We start from the raw sequence: 19,434 nt of genomic DNA, 5'->3' as shown, positions 1-19,434 counted from the left end.
AACAATCGCTTAGCTCAGATCATCTCAAACCATGCAAATTATTATTATTGTTATACTTTGTTCTCAAATTGTCAATGTTAACAACATCAGCATTGCATGACTATGTGTATTTAGTGTGTATTAGCGTTACCTGTAGATTTCAATTTCTGTAGCCACTTCGCAGTCCAATGTCTTGCTTTTGACTAAGGGCGAATCTCCAGTTGTCACTGATGATTGTCATTTGGACCTTTCTGGATTACAATCCACCATCAAAATGATAAATTTAATTATTACAGCTGCTGTGAGAAAAGACTTTATAGCCTACTAGCTGGGACTCCTTCATGTAAACAGACGTCACATACAAACAGACGGCAAATGGCTGCATGCTCAAATTTACTGCGGAAACCCACCAGTACCATTTGCATTAGAAAACATTATTACAAGCTTACCGTTGTGAATCGGGCTAAGGTAAGGAGATAGTTTTGAACATTGGCTGGTTATGTACTTGCTCAAAAATTGATTTTGGATATTTTTTAACCCAAAAAAGTTACGGACAACAGCTTTAAAGTAAAAGCTTTGCACTGCTGCAATAGTTACTTTCTGTTTAGACTGGAAAGAAATTGAGTAATTGGCATTTTTGGGAGGTTTATTTGCAGTCAGTGTAACATAGCCCGGTTTCACAGACAGGGCTTAGCCTAAGTCAGGATTAGGCCTTAGTTCAGTTAGGGCATTTAAGTACTTTTATAAACATTCACTAGAAAGAAAACATGTGCATCTTGAGACAAAACAATGGCACTGACTAATTTTAAGATATGTCAGTGCAAGTTATTTTCAGTTAAAACAGCTCAAACATGCGTTTTAGTCTAGGACTAGCTTAAGCCTTGTCTGTGAAACTAGGGGACAATGTTTTAAATAACATTTTGCTAATTATTCTATAAGTATTAAGGTTACAACACTTAAATTATATATATTTCCCTTAAAAATGAATATAATTCACCTTAACCCATATTTCAAATTAGCTTTCATTTTAATTTTAGTTTAATTTTACTTTAGTTTTAGTCATTTTGCGTTATGTGCTTTTGCCATTTTTACTAGTTTCTATTTAGCTTTTTTTCTTTTTTTTTATGGTTTTAGTAATTTTATAACTTCAATTTAAACATTTTATTTCAGAAAGTTGCCAATGCAACATTTCAGATTTTTATTTTTCATCTAATAAATATATTTTATTTCATCTGTATTTCAATTAAAACAACTTTTAATAGTTTTAGTTGTAGTTAACAATAACAACACTATATAAGTGGTATCACTTTGATCTGTGCAAGTGTAGAATGTTTCTCCTTTACCACAGATGGTAGCGTGGGTTTCCTTGACAATGATGATCTGATAATCCAAATAATCATCTTGCTAGAACAATTACTTTCCATTCATATGCAGCAGAGGCTCTTATTGCGATTTTGAATCATATTGCAGTTGCAGCTATCAACGTTTCTGGGGTGATAGCCAAATATGCTTTTGTTTTCAGCACTGGAAATAACAAGTCTGCTGATGATCCTTATGCTTACGTGTGTGTGCGAGAGTGTTGCACACGTCTGCATCTGTCTGCGAGACACTGGTTTATAAATAACTGTGGTTGCATAACACAATCCAGCCTGTTCCCGGCTGTCTCTCCTGCGTTGCCTTTGATATTTCCCAAATCTAAAAGAAGAATGAGAAGAGTAAATGGATGTGAAATATAACATTTATAAAGAACAATACCACTTTTTAATGAATAAAAGGAATTCCTCATTACTGTAGTTCACTATTATAAATAAGTATTAATATTACTATTGCTAACACTTATTGGAAACATTGAACAAATGTGCTTATAACTACATTTTTACAAAACTTGTGCAAAAACGTACCTACACTGTTGTTCAGAAGTTTGACTATGACTATAATTCATGACTATGAAAGCTAAGCAACAGAAGGGTCTATTTGCAAAAGTGTTCAAAATAAACTTAGCTGTTGTTTGTCTCTTTATTGTTTCATGTTGTTCTCAGTCAGCGTTACTGTATGTGTAACCCAGACGTGGTGCAGCAGTTCCACAATCCTGACACAATCTTCATCCTTGCATTTGCCATCATCCTCCTGAACACGGACATGTACAGTCCCAACATCAAACCTGACCGTAAGATGATGCTGGAAGACTTCATCCGCAACCTAAGAGGTGAGACAGGAGGAGATAGTAAAGGAAGATGACTTAAAACAAGAGCAAATTCATTAAAATTAATCAAAGGTTGACCAAACAAATAGATAAAACATAGATATTTGTGTTCCCTTGCAAAACTTTTGCGTTCTCTCGCAAAGCTATTTACGGTCTCTCACAAAACCTGTTGTAAGATCTGACAAACACTTCCTGTTTAATTCCACGCTGGCAGTTGTTCAGACAGCACACGTTCACAATGCAGCAGTTTGTTTTATTTTGAACTTGGACTCAAATATAAAGAAATGCTTTAAAATAGATATCACTGTTCTCAAAACACAATTCTGAAAACAAAACATTATAAAACAAAATAACATGTAATTTACTTGAGGGTTCTGTCAAAACGTTCTATTTAATGTTGTAAATGAGTCATTTTATAAATATCTAAAACGTTATAAATGCGTCTATATTTAAAAAAGAATATTCATTTAAATGAATTTGTTATGTTAAAGAAATGAATTGATGAAATTAATGAATCAAATACATTTTAACAGCCTCTGGTCCTACCTACTGGTGTAATATAATGTAATAGATACAATCTTTATTTGAAGCGTAACGTTAGTTTCAAAGGTTATTTACTCATTTTGATCGCGGCTGCCGCAACATCAGTGGTTATATCCAAACTATAGACTTTATCCCCATACTTTCGTTGATATTTGATTTTTGCAACACAGAAATAACAATACTGTGAGGTTGAAAACACTGGTTTTGAAGCTGTTTTAGACATAGCCTGCTGCACTCTCTGGATCAGAAGCAGCGCAAGTTTAAATATCCCAGTTTGATCATAATTTTAGGTAAAATCACTGTCATTTTATAAATAAGATTGCGTATGAGTTTGAATCAAGATCACAATCATGTAATGATTAATTGTACATACATATGGGTCTATAGCCTATGTATTTTTGTATGTCATGTTTGTACTAGTCCTCAGAAGTAACATGATGAACCTGATGATATGCACAAGATGCATATCACTTTTTGGACATTTATTGGGAGTGTTTTTATCCAGCTTTTATTTCCAGTTCTGATTTTAGCCAGATTTTATTTTATTATTAATTTTAATGGTACTCTTCTCTATAACAGGGACAGTTACAAGTCACTACTAAATCCATAAAATATAATTTTATGATATTATGACACATTTGAGAAATTTACTATGGTGGTATATTTAGTCTTAACACACACACACACACACACACACACACATACATACATATACATATATATGTACTACATCTAGTACTTTGTATGGCCTCCATGATTTTTAATGACAGCACCAAGTCTTCTAGGCATGGAATGAACAAGTTGGCAACATTTTGCAACATCTATCTTTTCCATTCTTCAAGAATGACCTCTTTTAGAGACTGGATACTGGATGGAGAGTGATGCTCAACTTGTCTCTTCAGAATTCCCCATAGGTGTTCGATTGGGTTCAGATCAGGAGCCACTGAATCACTTTCACCCTGTTCTTCTTCAGAAATCCAACAGTAGCCTTAGATGTGTGTTTAGGATCATTGTCATGTTGGAAAAGTGCACAACGACCGAGGGCACGGAGTGATTGTAGCATCTTCTCTTTCAGTATAGAGCAGTACATCTGTGAAGTCATGATGCCATCAATGAAATGCAGCTCCCCGACACCAGCAGCACTCATGCAGCCCCACATAAGGACACTGCCACCACCATGTTTCACTGTAGGCATCATGCATTTTTCTTTGTATTCCTTACCTTTGCGACACCATACAGTTTTGAGGCCATCAGTTCCAAAAACATTTATCTTGATCTCATCACTCCAGAGTATAGAGTCCCAGTAGCCTTCATCTTTGTCAGCATGGGCCCTGGCAAACTCTAGGCGGGCTTTTTTGTGCCTGGGCTTTAGGAAAGGCTTCTTTCGTGGACGGCACCCATGCATGTCATTCCTCTGCAGTGTACGCCATATTGTGTCACAAGAGATAGTCACCCCAGTTTGGCTTTCTACTTCTTTAGATAACTGCAGTGAACTTGCATGCCGATTTTCTTCAACCCTTCTCATCAGAAGACGCTCCTATCGAGGTGTTAACTTCCGTGGATGACATGGACTTGAGATGGTTGCAGTTCCATCTTTTTTAAATTGTTGTACCATTTTGCTACAGTATTCTGACTTATCAGTCAGAATACTGTAGCTTAGCTGATCTTTTTGTAGCCTTCACCTTTCTGGTGTAAAAAAATTATTTTCTTTCTCAGGTCTTGTGACATTTCTCTTCCATGTGGTGCCATTGCTGACAGCATGAAATGGGAAGGGGTTTTAACACCCTTTTATAGTCAACTGTCTGCTGGACACCTGTGTAATGAATAATTAGACTCACCTGTGGTTGAATTCTTGTTAAATTAGACATTTGTAGTCTAAAATTTAGCTTTGCTCCAGAGATTTTCAGTGGGGTGTACTCATATTTGCATCACCCTAATTTGAGTAAAAAAAAAATTTGTTCTCTAAGTTATATTATTAACCTTACTTTCATGTTATAAGTTAAACAGATGCTATATAAAAGTTAGTCTTGTCAACATTTTGGAAATTGTTTTTGTGTTCATTGAGATATTGTTTAAAATGTTACTTTTCAAAGGGGGTGTACTCATTTACGCTGAGCACTGTGTATATATATATATATATATATATATATATATATATATATACAGGTGCTGGTCATATAATTAGAATATCATCAAAAAGTTGATTTATTTCACTAATTCCATTCAAAAAGTGAAACTTGTATATTATATTCATTCATTACACACAGACTGATATATTTCAAATGTTTATTCCTTTTAATTTTGATGATTATAACTGACAACTAAGGAAAAATCCCAAATTCAGTATCTCAAAAAATTAGAATATTGTGAAAAGGTTCAATATTGAAGACACCTGGTGCCACACTCTAATCAGCTAATTAACTCAAAACACCTGCAAAGGCCTTTAAATGGTCTCTCAGTCTAGTTCTGTAGGCTACACAATCATGGGGAAGACTGCTGACTTGACAGTTGTCCAAAAGACGACCATTGACACCTTGCACAAGGAGGGCAAGACACAAAAGGAGCTCTGTGTCCAAGCACATTAATAGAGAGGCGAAGGGAAGGAAAAGATGTGGTAGAAAAAAGTGTACAAGCAATAGGAATAACCGCACCCTGAAGAGGATTGTGAAACAAAACCCATTCAAAAATGTGGGGGAGATTCACAAAGAGTGGACTGCAGCTGGAGTCAGTGCTTCAAGAACCACTACGCACAGACGTATACAAGACATGGGTTTCAGCTGTCGCATTCCTTGTGTCAAGCCACTCTTGAACAACAGATAGTGTCAGAAGCGTCTCGCCTGGGCTAAAGACAAAAAGGACTGGACTGCTGCTGAGTGGTCCAAAGTTATGTTCTCTGATGAAAGTAAATTTTGCATTTCCTTTGGAAATCAGGGTCCCAGAGTCTGGAGGAACAGAGGAGAGACACACAATCCATGTTACTTGAGGTCCAGTGTAAAGTTTCCACAGTCAGTGATGGTTTGGGGTGCCATGTCATCTGCTGGTGTTGGTCCACTGTGTTTTCTGAGATCCAAGGTCAACGCAGCCGTATACCAGGAAGTTTTAGAGCACTTCATGCTTCCTGCTGCTGACCAACTTTATGGAGATGCAGATTTCATTTTCCAACAGGACTTGGCACCTGCACACAGTGCCAAAGCTACCAGTACCTGGTTTAAGGACCATGGTATCCCTGTTCTTAATTGGCCAGCAAACTCGCCTGACCTTAACCCCATAGAAAATCTATGGGGTATTGTGAAGAGGAAGATGCGATATGGCAGACCCAACAATGCAGAAGAGCTGAAAGCCACTATCAGAGCAACCTGGGCTCTTATAACACCTGAGCAGTGCCACAGACTGATCGACTCCATGCCACGCCGCATTGCTGCAGTAATTCAGGCAAAAGGAGCCCCAACTAAGTATTGAGTGCTGTACATGCTCATACTTTTCATGTTCATACTTTTCAGTTGGCCAAGATTTCTAAAAATCCTTTCTTTGTATTGGTCTTAAGTAATATTCTAATTTTCTGAGATACTGAATTTGGGATTTTCCTTAGTTGTCAGTTATAATCATCAAAATTAAAAGAAATAAACATTTGAAATATATCAGTCTGTGTGTAATGAATGAATATAATATATAGAAGTTTCACTTTTTGAATGGAATTGGTGAAATAAATCAACTTTTTGATGATATTCTAATTATATGACCAGCACCTGTGTGTGTGTGTGTATATATATATATATATATATATATATATCAAAACAAGCACACAAAACGTACAACCACATGAACTTCAAGATATGAATACTTTATTGAAAGAGCAAATACTGTGCAAATGCTAGCATGGATCATGGAGCAGAAGTCTCTCCCAAGAAGGCCTATTTAGCAAGAGAACATAACAGTTTTTTTGCGAGAGAATGCAAAATTTTTGTGAGGGAATGCAAATATCTTTGCAAGTGAGCACAAAAGTTTTGCGAGGGAATGCAAATATCTTTGCGAGGGATTTTGATTGGTCGTCTTTCTTTCATTTCTGCATAGAGAATTGTAATTTTTTTTTATTTTATTTTTTTCATCACCTTTGCATTTTACACACTAAAGCTGGTGTTGCATTATGTGTTACTTTGTGAAAAAGTGTGCATAATTGTATTGAATGTGTAGTGCACTTGTAGTCTAGTCTTAAAAGTATATAAAAACTGCACATGCAGATATTATAATATTAAAGTGGACCTGTAAAATACCCCTTTTACAAGATGTAATAAAAGCCTCTGGTGTCCCCAGAATGTGTATGTGAAGTGTCAGCTAAAAATATCCCACAGATAATTTATTATAGCTTGTCAAATTTGCCCCTATTTGAGTGTGAGCAAGAACACGCCATTTTTGTGTGTGTCCCTTTAAATGCAAATGAGCTTTAACAGCTCACGCTTCGGTTGCTTAACAACAACAAAGCTGGAGAATCTCACGCAGCCAAAATGACGATTGTCAGTGACGATGTTCAGCCTTACATTGTTCAAACCGGAGTCGGACACTGGAGAGACTCAGGAAGAAATTACAACTTTTAGAATGCAACTGGACATTTCTGAATGGTTAGTGGATACATTTTTGTAGTCGCTGTGGAGTTGATTCAACTCATCGACTAGCATGTGCAATCTTTTGTGCAAATCCAGCATTGAAGTGACCCTCGTTTGTGAAGCAGTCCGATGTAAAATGACGGCATGGCAACAACACTCTACTACAACAACTCTTCCTCTTCACTAAAGCAGCCCAACATGGCCTCGTCATGTTTGTTGCATGTTCCCGGGGGCAGGGTTTATGGAAATTTTAGGGTTAGTGATATCACTAACCTGGGAAGAAGCTTGTTGTAGTTCCTATCAGCTGTTTGTTGTAGTCCTTAAACAGCGAATTCTTTAAAAGAAAATATCTCTCTTTGCATTGAACTTTGAGCGTCGTAACTTTGCAGGTGTTGTTTATGCTCTAACAGCAACATTACACACTGACTAAAGTTAAAAGAAAAGTGAAATCATAATCAACCACCCCTTTAATGAAGGCCACTTAAAGGATTAGTTCACTTTCAAATGAAAATTACCCCAAGCTTTACTCACCCTAAAGTTATCCTAGGTGATATTACTTTCTTCTTTCTGATGAACACAGTCGGAGAAATATGAATAAATATCTTGATGCATCCGAGCTTTATAATGGCAGTGAGCGAGGATCAACGAGTATGAGCTGAAGAAAGTGTCTCCATCCACATCCATCTATCAAAAACATACTCCACGCGGCTCTGGGGGGTTAATAAAGGCCTTCTGAAGCGAAGCGATGCATTTGTGTAAAAAACAAAAAAAAATCCATATTTAACAAGTTATGAAGTAAAATATCTAGCTGTCGCCAGACCACTTTCCGCATTCAAGTTACGAAGAAAGTTTGAACTGGTGTCACGTCAGTTAAGCTTTTTCCGTAAGTTGAGTAGGGAAGGCATAGGACATAGCTTAAGCGTTTTGAACTGCGAGAGTTTTACACTTTCTTCGTAAGTAGAATACGGAAGGCGGTCTGGTGGAAGCTAGATATTTTACTTCATAACTTGTTCTGAGTCATCTGTGTTGGACTGCACCATAATGGTGACAGAAGAACCCACCCCAAGTATTGTAAAATAAATAGCCCATTCCAGAAAGGATGAACTGTGCAGGAGTCTGCAGAGGAGATCCTGGACTTCATGAGGCTTGCTGGGATGACAAGGCTCTCAAGTACAGCTTTTGGAGTGGGATGGACGACATCTTAGTCCAAATGCTGCTTGTGGAGGAGGACCACCCTCCCCTTCAATGGGAGTCATCAAGGAAGACACCATCAACTCCAACCCCTAAGTGCCTGTACCATTGCCAGCAGCCATCTCCCTGCCTGGTCCAGACCGGAAGCCTCAAACGGAATATCTTCCACCAAGGATTCAGTGCTGACACCTGAGCCTGCCACGGAACCAGAGACTGAGCCAGTGCCCGCCATGAACCACAAGCTTGAGCCACCTCCAGCCACAGAGCCAGCCACTGCATCCATCCTGGAGCCCAGAGCCACATCCTTCCCGAGGCTGGAGGCCATCATTAGGTCCACCCCAGAGTCCACAGCATTGGGACAATCCACACCTGAGACAGTGGAGGAGCACTGGCTTATTGAGTTTGAGACAGAGACAGCTCCCACCCCTATCTCCAGTCCTAAACTCAATATTCCTCAGCCTTCCCCTAGTAATTTTGTGCATGACCTTGTCCCACCCTGTAACTTCTCCACCCCTTTGTTCCCAATCCTCCTCGCTGGCTACTTCCATTCATCTGGACTCACCTGCCCTGTGGGTGCCTTGCAGCTCCTCAGCTCCATCTGCTGGCTCCCTCCAGCTCTCCAAATCTGCCTTGGGCCCCTTCACCACTAGCATGCTCTATGAGGCGGATCTTCTGGCTACACCTTGGTTACTCAGGCCCATTTCTCCAACTTGGCCTATCAGCCCTTCTGCTCCAGCTCCTCCGTTGTCCTCACTCCCGTTCTGCTGTCTTCGCCTTCCTCAAGCTGACAGGTCCACCTCGGACTTCCTGGCCTGCAATGTTGCCCGTGGCCATCGTCCTCATGGTTTCACTGTGGTCTCCACCCTGTCCAGCTCTGCCTCAGTCGGTTGGCCCCCAGGCTGCAGACAGGAGGTTCATCTGGGCTCCGCCTTGGCTCCTTCCTCCGTCGGCTCTGCCCTGGTGTTCCCCTCTGCAAACTCCTCCAGTTCCCTGTCCATCGCCAGCTCTTCACCCTCCTCCTAAACCCTCTCCCTCCACCTTTAGACTTTAGGTTATGGCGCAAGGACACGCCTTGTGGGAGTGGGGAATACTGCAGATTTATGTTCTGTGTTATTGTGCTTTCGTTCCTGTGTCTTTTGTTTCTGTTAAGTTTGAACTTAGGGTTAGTTCACCCAAAATGAAAATAATGTCATTTATTACACACCCTCATGTCGTTCTCACGTCCTCATACCTTTCTGGATCTTGAGAGGTTCAGTGACATTGCTGGCAATAGAGGCCTCACTGAGCCATCGGATTTCATCAAAAATATCTTAATTTCTGTTCTGAAGATGAACGAAGGTCTTACGGGTGTAGAACAACATGAGGGTGAATAATAAATGACATAAATTTCATTTTTGGGTGAATTAACCCTTTAATTACTCCATGTTAGTTGCCTTGGTTACCGATTAGCCCCACCTGTGACTCTTTTAGTTCTTCCTGTATATACAGATGGTACTCAAACAGAATGCGTTTTTTGTCGCCACGGGTACCGTTGTGGTTTGCGGCGGGAAATTCATTTCTGGTTTTGACTGCTAAGTGGTGCTATAACCATAGATTTTCACATATACTCCCTGTTTAGTTCAGTCTCTTGTAAGTTATTGTCAGTGTTAGATGCATGTATATATTTTCTCCGAGGATTCTTCGGAGTATTTTGGTTTTGAGGATTAAAGACTATTTACACTGTCATTCTGAGTCATTCATGTTGGATTGCACCATAACAGTGACACTTAAGTATATTCTTTTAAATTAGGCCTATATTAATTCCATAATAATTATTATTTTTAAAAGTATGCTAAAGTGTCATTTCTCATGCTTTGCATTGAAAACCTAAAAACTAAATAAAAAATGTTCACTATTCTTTTTTTTCTGCATTACCTTTTGTAAATGCAAATATAGTTTTCCAATTGGTATAAAGCACATACGCTTCCACTTTCTCTTCATCATAAGTTGGGTCAGGATCATTTCTCATGACTAAATGAGTGGGCGAAACCTAATTAAGCATCAAAATATAATGCTATTGAAAGTGCCCTACAGCACATTAATTTAATGAAAACAGCCGAGTGACATCAGCACTCTGTTAATCTTATAGTGTAAACTTTCATTTTCCATTACTCTGTGACACAAAAACTCTCTGTACATTAGCAGATCTCAATTGTGCTTTTTTCCTTTAAACATAAAAAACTTTACTGTAAAAACTCGACAGGAGAAAAGTAACATGCTATATACAAAAAGAAAAAAAAAAGAACAATATTATGCTAACACTTTACAATAATGTTCTATTTGTTGACAGTGGTTAACTACATTAGTTAACATGAACTAACAATGAAAAAAACACTTCTGAAGCATTTATTAATCTTAGTTAATATTAATTTCAACATTTATTAAAACATTGTTCCAATCTGTTGTTAATGGGCCTGAGCTAACATGGCTAACAGTGAACAGGTATGAACAGGTTAACTAATGTTAACAAAGATTAATAAATACTCTAACAGATGTATTGTTCATTGTTAGTTAATGGTAGTTAATGCATTAACTAATGTTAACTAAAGGGACCTTATTGAAAAGTGTAACCAATATTACAATATTTTGATATCATCTAAACTTCATTTTCTGGCTGCAGCTCTGCATATTTTGTCTCTCATTTGCATAAAGTCAAGCATGTTTCAACTTTTTGACACTTACCACTTGCTCTACTCTGCTGCCTTCTCCCGTAGGGCAAGGGAAAAAATGTATATTTCAAATTCAACTTCTTCATCTATCTCATCATCTGATTTTGCATAACATCCCCTGATGGTTTCGTGACTGCTCGAGTCTCCCTATTATTTCATTAGGCTTAATCTGTTTTGCTGTATATAATGTTCATAATGCAGATAGCCTAGTAATTAGATAAACCACTTTCTCTTCAGACAAATTCATACAATGGAAAATAGCAACACAGTTTTTACACAGTTTGTAAAAAACCTTGACTATTCTTCTAGACTCAGTGTAAACAAATCAATACTTATTTACAAAAGCATATCTTGTTGAAATTTAATAGAACTTAAACTTTGTTGACAGAGCATGCAGCACATAATGCAGATAAGTTGATGAAAAACACAGAAATGTTGTGGACAAAGAACCATGGGATTATATTTGTTTGTTTCTTGCTTGCTTGTAGAAATGGTATATGAGATTGAAATACAATTAAATGTGCCTAAAAGATGCATTCATTTTGTTGTGTTAAAGGTTGTTGTCTAATGGCAGTATATATTATATTATGTAAAAAAAAAAAAAAAAAAAAAAAAATTCTATCTATACTATTCCAAATTTATACTATTCCATACTTTTATAATGCGTTTTATAATCTTATTTTATATAATTTGTGTGTTTTTACTTAGGGGTTGATGATGGTGCAGATATTCCACGGGACATGGTAGTGGGAATATATGAGCGTATTCAGCTGAGGGAATTACGATCGAATGAAGACCATGTCACTTATGTCACCAAGGTTGAGCAAAGCATTGTGGGAATGAAAACGGTAAGTTTTCAGTTTGGGATTTTCTTTGCAGGTAATATCTGTATCAGACTGCATCCAAATATATTCTACATGACTCTTGAATTTTCACAATTAGCTAAACAGTCACAGTTGTGCAAATTTTTCACCATTCCTCTGTCATAACTGAATATTACAAGCAATTATTTTAATACGCATACAGTATACCACTCTGGGAGCATTTTAAAATACGAATTCATGGTATCTTTATACCATAGGTGTCCTGCGGTTTCACCTCTACCATCTCTAAATGCTGCATGCATGGAGTGGCATAATATAATAATTCATTGGGCAGTTGGTGATTCATTGAAGCTCATGCCTGTAGCATTGCTGCCATTCCTCATTACTGCAACAGAAGAACTGTGGCATTGAATAACCTCCCAGTTTTTTTTTCACTACCTTACTTCAGATTTACCCTTCGCTGTAAGCTGTTTCCCAACACCATAACTATGCTACACTAATTCTATCTCTCTTTTTTTTTTTTTTTTGCCAGTAAACCATCTTAAGCTAAGTTTATTTGCAAATGGAAATTACATATTAAGATTGTACAGCATATTTCTACATTTTAGAGTATATTTTTTGCCAGCTTTTTTTTTTTTACTTTTTTTTCTAAAATGTGCTTAAAAACATAAATTTAAAAGAATACATTATTTGCCAGTGGGGTAAGAAAAATGAACTATTCTCAGAAAACACTTAATATCTCATAGAACTTTGCCCCTCAAGTTAATGTATGTTGTTTAAGAATGTTTAGATGCTTTTTTCATTGCACCCCCCAACATAATAGTCACAGGGTAAACAGGACAGAACCTCCCAGAGTAGGGAGGAGCCAAGGTGAAGATGAAGGCTAGATAGCCAGGGCGGAGACGAAGGCAGGAGGAGCCAGAGAGTATCCCCCAGCAAGAGAGCCTGGATGCAGGCTCATGGTGGAGTCGAGGGAGGGAGGAGCCATGGTGGAAGTACCAGGCGGGACCAGGGGGACACCTGACTGAGACAGAGCTGGTGTCGTTGGAGCCGAAGAGCCGGAGAGACCAGGCAACATTGAAGAATCTGGAAAGCAGGGCAGAGCCGTAGCAACAAGCGGCCAAGGTGGAGCCAGGGTGCTGGAGGATTGAGGTGGAGCCAGAACGACCGAGGACTGAGGTGAAGACAGAGCAAAGGAGGAGCCCGACAGAGCCACAGGGATGACAGTCCCAGGCAGATCCAATGAGGCGATGAGCCAAGGTGGAGCCAAGTGGTCGACAGGGCGAGGTGGATTGACAGGTTTGGAGGTTCTAAGCAGAGCCAGAGGGTCGACACTCCAAGGCCAAGCTGGAAGCCCCAGGTGGATCCTGGATACTAGGTACAGACAGCTTAGGAGGAGCCAAAGGCCTAGAAGGAGCAAGCGAAGACAAAGAGAAAAGTAACATGTCGGCCAAAGAACTGGAAAGCACAGGCAGGGGTTTACAAAACAACATCCTTGGCCAATACAGGGCAGGCAGAGAGTTCCAAAACGTCCTCCTTGTCTGACACGGAACGGGTAGAGGAGGTGGGAGTGGGAGGCAGGGTGGGGACATCACAGACAGGTGATAAAACAGGCATGATGCTGGGCGACAAAACAGGCATGGTGTTTATCCTTGCAAACTTATCACTAAAAGGGTTTTGAGTCAGCACACTCACGTCAGCCGTGGCAGAAGGGGCTGGGCTCCACTCCCTTGTATTTTACCAACATTCCCTCATATTCTACCAACATGCCCACTGCAATGAATAATGATGCTGGCTCACGCACCTGGTCAGACAGGTTTTCGGGCTCAGGCATCGGCACTGGCGCTGGCATCATGGCCAGCTCAGGCTCTGTGTCTGCGGTGGGCTCAGGCTTGAATTCCACTGAGGGCGTGGTTGAAGGCGCGATGGGTGTAGCGTGGATTGTAGCTTTGTGATCCTCCTCCATCTCATCTATGTTAAAATGGGATCTGCAATCATCATAGTGGAAGAGATGTTGCAGATCCAAAAACCTCTACATGTGTTCTTCTTTGGACAAATCTGCCTGTGAGAGGAGGAGGATCTCAATTGCTGCTAGATCCATTGTGCTGGGTCTGTTCTTCTGTCACACTCACAGTTGATACAAAGAAATAAAAAAGCTGGATCTAAATGCAGGCAGTTGATTTTATTAAACTCAAACTCAAAACAAAACACTCAGGATACTAAGACTGGCAAAACATGAACAGAACAACTGATATATACTTGCGAGAACAGACAATGAACTGAAAGAAACACAGGGCTTAAATATCCAAACAAGCTAATCAATAAAACGATCAACAGGTGTCCAACATAATCAATCAAATGAAAATAAACAAAACTCAACCACATGAAACTGAACCAAAACACATGCTAAACCCACCCAAAACAAACACAAGAACAGATCACCCATGACAATCATCATCATCATCATTATTTCTGCCCTATTCATCAGTACTGGCTTAACGAAAAAGCTATTTCTCTATAGGTCATTTAAATCACTCTATGCCTCTGTTCAGATTTATCTTTTTTTTTTTCACACAGATTTATGAGAACACCTGCTGCTGTCATTAAAAAGCATTTTAATGTCTTTATTGTTTTGTTCTCTTAATGTCTGAGAGGACAATGCTATAATCCAGAAATATGTGCAGTAATGCATTTTGTGTGTGTGTGTGAGTGTGTGTGTGTGTGTGTGTGTGTGTGTGTTTGTGGTAAGATTAAATGATCAACTAAAATGAGGATTTTGTTCTCAGAAAACTTTAAAATGCTGTAATTGTAGATCTTTCTCTTTGTTTTGAATCAGGTTATGTAATTCAGTAACATGGATGACACTTAACCACGTGTGTTTTAAAGATGTTTAGATATTTACTGGGTTTGCTGCTGATGTTGCTCATGACTGTGGTTCCCAAAAGCATTGTAAGCCTAAGTAGATTGTAAAGACCATAGGTTCTGGACCATTGGTTTTCCAAAACGCAGTGAGCAGCTTACTAGGGGGCCATTTACACAACACCATTTTCAACTGAAAACTTAAAACTGTTAATGCGTTTTGGCCATTCGTTTACACAACAATGGCATTTTGGGTGCCTAAAAATGCAAACTTTTGAAAACGGGTTTCAAAGTGCAAGTTTTTGAAAACAGTCTCCGTCTAAACAACAAAAATGCTAATCTGTGGAAAGGATGACGTCATGCACATGCGTATTACATGCTCAGTCTATAGTGTTTCATCGGCATCTAATGGCCTGGCAGCAGAATACAGCGTTTTTAGTTGGTTTCGCGGATCCGAGTGAATAGGGATCATTTTGACACTGGTGTTGTATGTACGCAGAAAACTCAAAGGAAAAACTTCTCTATCTTAAGCATATTGTTGTTGTGTAAACATACCCTGAATGACTATTTTAGGCATCGTGCGTGTCATTGTGACAACAAAAAAAATAAATAAATAAAAAATCAACATGGTGGCTGCTTGAGAGAAATGTTGACTATAAAATACTTTTTAACTATGGTCTGTTTTACAAACTGTATTGAAATCGATTGCAAATCATGCTCTAATGCTCATCATAGTCATTGTACGGCAACTGATCATTTGAAACCTTTTTACAAGATGCATCATTTTTCTGGCAAACATATTCCTGTAGTATATAAGCAAAGTCAATGTAGAATGAATGCTGTTTCTAGTCAGTCTCCCCAAGGTTCTGCTGCTGAAGATGGTCTCTATTTGCTGCAATGCAGTCTTTTTTCTAGTGCTTAGCAACTTAGTGATCATAGAAATCAAGGACTTTGATTTATTAAAATCATTTCATATTCACCTCCGGCACAACTTACCTGGCTTACAAAAAATGTTTCAGTCTCTCATATCTTGCAGTCATATTTATTTACCTTACACTGAAAAGCAAACAGAAAACAAAACTGATTTAAATAGGACATTTTTATTTCCTAGACATGAATGGATTATCAGAATAAATTTAGTAGTATAATTTTTGGTATTAATCCTGCAGCTTTCTAAGAAATTGGGAATAATTAAATTGCTACCAGCAGCTTTTATTACTATTTATAATCAACTCTTGGTAATAATTTGTTGCATTTAACAAAATAAAATTGTTGTTTTTATTATTATTATTATTATTATTATTATTATTATTTAATTTATAATATGAGATCTGAAGTGAAAGTATCAGTATCCATGAAGTATCTATATAAAATAAAAGAAAATGTATTCTTAATAAAATTTCAATGTCTTGAATATGAAACCTTTGCATTTTCATTAAACTTGCGGCCCACACTTTGGTAAATATAATAAAAGTCTCCTTACACTTTCTATTAACCCTTTAAGACCGGATGGAGCGCCCGAATACAAATATGTAGATTTCACGTGCTCATAACTTTATGAAAAATGCACAGATCATAGAAAATGGCACATCATTATTTAAAGCAGATTCTCACGATAAAAATGAACCCAAAATCAACATAATATATTGCGTTGATCACGAGATATTACTCATGGAATGATGTAACACTTGGCTAAAAACATGTCTCTCATCTTTCCGGTATGCATGATCTGTGTATCCAATGTTCCCTGAACCATCCATGTTCGTTTTCCAACGTGGAATAACACAAAATAGATATCATTTTAAAGCTTAGAAACTCAGCTTTTTAATGCATCTAATCATTTTGAAAAACTCCTAACGAGTGCTGAGAAGTGGCTCTAAACCGGAGTTTACTGCCCGTGGGCGCCATCTGGCTGCGACAAAATGAATAACACTTTATTCAACTTTATTTTTTATGCTATCACTACAAAATTTGAACCAGATGCAGCTCACATATAGGAGAGCATCACCAAAATAGATTTTTTCTCCAATCTTATTGCCTTCCTGAGTTATTCCATGTCAAATAAAAAATAAAAAAAAAAATTATAAAAAAAAAATATAGATATTTTTTGTCTTTTATCAGCGGTTTCTCAGCATGAAAATGTCCAAATGTAATGTTCTATCAAATGATACCTACCTTTTGACTCTCCTTGCTACAGTTTTGGAGTTATGAGTCTTTACTTTTGTGTATGTCGCTCAGAAAAAAAAAACTCTAAAAAAGCCTTCAGGTCTTAAAGGGTTAACTTTGCAGTCTCATGTTCTCACAAGTGTGATTTCTGTATCAAATAGTAATAAACTTCTTATATGTCATATTTTTTATACTTCATTTTTCACAATTTTTTTTTTTTTTGTATTGTCATAGCTAATTTGATTTCTGCCGCAGTTTGTGCAGGATTCAACTGACCCAAATTATGTATGGAAATCGAGTTCTGTCTGTAATCATACCCTTACTACTTCTTAGAGATGAGAAAGATGTTGCTAAAACTCTCTGGTGTCTCTTTTCCCCTCACATTGTATTCATCACCTCTCTCTTCTTTTCCCAACTTCTCCATGGTTGGGCTTTTCTGGTTTTGCTGCCGTTGGGGTTTTTGCAGGTCATGTCCCAAGTTTGCAGAAGGGCAAATGTGAGGCATACCTGCTGATTCTGATGTTGTCCCAGAACTTTTTTGCTTGCTAGGGTGTGAAAATGCATCAAATGCAATGTCACTGTTTTCGTCAGAAGGTCTTAAATAACATTTATATAATATTCATGATTAATGTTGTCCACATTTCCACAGAATAACAAACTCTGTTCGAAAAACCCTGCCTACAAAGGCATCACTGGCACATTCCCCACATTTATTTTACCCAGTGTCTATTTGATATTTAATTTTATGTTTATTAGAGCAACCTATTCTGTCGTTAGCGGAGCATAATGCCAAACCAAGATTTTTTTATTTACTTTTTAAAAATTTGAATCAATGACTTTTAATGCATCTGTTGAGACTAATGCAAACATTTGCATGCTGTTAATGTAAATAATCTTTTTATTTTTATGCAGACTGGTTCTAATCACTTTTCTTGCTAATCTCTTTTCCATTGATTAGCTTAGCAACATGCAAACTCCTCTTGAAAATCGAGCCTCCCACTTGAGGCATCAAAAAATAATCTTTAAAATAATTTATTTTATTTTTTCAGACTTTAGGTGCTGCCGTGTAGCAAGATAGTAAGGCAGCTCATTGGAATACAGCTATTGGAAAACAGCTAATATACATGTTTGCTAAAATACAAAGTTCTGTCATGAAACTCTAGATGTCGCAGGCTGGTGCTTAACTCGATCTGCTTGCAATCACATCATTTTCTATAGGCCACAGCTGATTGGTTCCTGCTCTATCAGTAGCCAATGAGCTCGCTGCTCAGCCTTCAAATACTTGGTCAACATTTGCTGTAGAAGTTGCAGCACGCTTTCAGAAACCCTCCACCTTCCCCAGCTCCACCTGTGTAGATCTGAATGAATGAATGAGGAATTTATATAGCACTTTCGTATGTACTACTGTACACACAAAGCGCTTTACAATCATATCAGGGGGTCTCTCCTCAACCACCACCAGTGTGCAGCATCCACTTGGATGATGCGATGGCAGCCACAGTACAACGGCGCCAGTGTACTCACCACACACCAGCTATATTGTACAGAAGCAACATGTCTTACTTGCTCACAGCAATGTGTTGTGTTTGTATTAGCAGTAGCATGTCCCTTATTTATTCTGCAGCAGCAGAGTATCAATATCAAACATATCAACGTTGTCATCTCCATTACCATGCCAAACACTCCGAGAGTTGTCATGAAAGAAATACAATTAACTAAAGAATGTACTATGACTGTTCATGAAACTTCATTAAATATTGTGTGCTGAGAAATAGATTTCAGCATTATTTAATATCAGTCATTCTCAATGAGGGAAACACTAGGGGGCCTCAGAATGATTTAAGAGTATTTAAATTAATACATTATTATTAATTATTTTAAATATATATGTTGAGTCTTTGATTCAAAAAGCCTGAGATTAAGAACCACAGTTTTAGATGTAATTTGATATAACAAATAAAGAAATGTCACTCAGGTGTATATTTTCTGTTAGTGAAGTCATTTTACATGTGTCCACCCTCAGGTCCTGTCAGTGCCTCACAGGAGGCTGGTGTGCTGCAGTCGGCTGTTTGAAGTGACTGACATCAACAAAGCCCAGAAGCAAGCTGCTCACCAGAGAGAGGTCTTCCTCTTCAACGACCTACTTGTGGTAACTACAAGACACATTTCATTATGTAGAATTTTTAATTTTGTCATTTCTTGTCCTTTATTGATATTGATTGTTATTGATGATGACAAGGAAAAAGAGAAGATGACAAGTTCAGGTATAAGACTAAGGCATTTTAGTCAAAAAACAGAAATATATGGAAAAATATCTTTTCAATTATGTTTGTAATAACATACTGCCAAACTACTAATTT

General features: G+C 37.9%; 1 protein-coding gene across 4 annotated transcripts in view; it reads left to right on the top strand.

Moving 5' to 3' along the window:
- iqsec3a (IQ motif and Sec7 domain ArfGEF 3a) overlaps positions 1–19,434 on the top strand; it is a 158,070-nt gene that overhangs the window by 114,242 nt on the left and 24,394 nt on the right. For all 4 annotated transcript variants that reach the window (XM_051891104.1, XM_051891107.1, XM_051891105.1 and 1 more), the window contains 3 exons: positions 2,019–2,185; positions 11,934–12,073; positions 19,098–19,223. In XM_051891104.1, the coding sequence (XP_051747064.1) occupies positions 2,019–2,185; positions 11,934–12,073; positions 19,098–19,223 (433 nt within the window). The remainder of the gene's footprint in view (positions 1–2,018; positions 2,186–11,933; positions 12,074–19,097; positions 19,224–19,434) is intronic.

Source organism: Ctenopharyngodon idella, chromosome 4, assembly GCF_019924925.1.
Source record: "Ctenopharyngodon idella isolate HZGC_01 chromosome 4, HZGC01, whole genome shotgun sequence".
Taxonomy (NCBI): Eukaryota; Metazoa; Chordata; class Actinopteri; order Cypriniformes; family Xenocyprididae; genus Ctenopharyngodon; species Ctenopharyngodon idella.
Note: the sequence above shows the minus strand (reverse complement) of the source record. Positions and strands in the feature narration are given on the sequence as shown.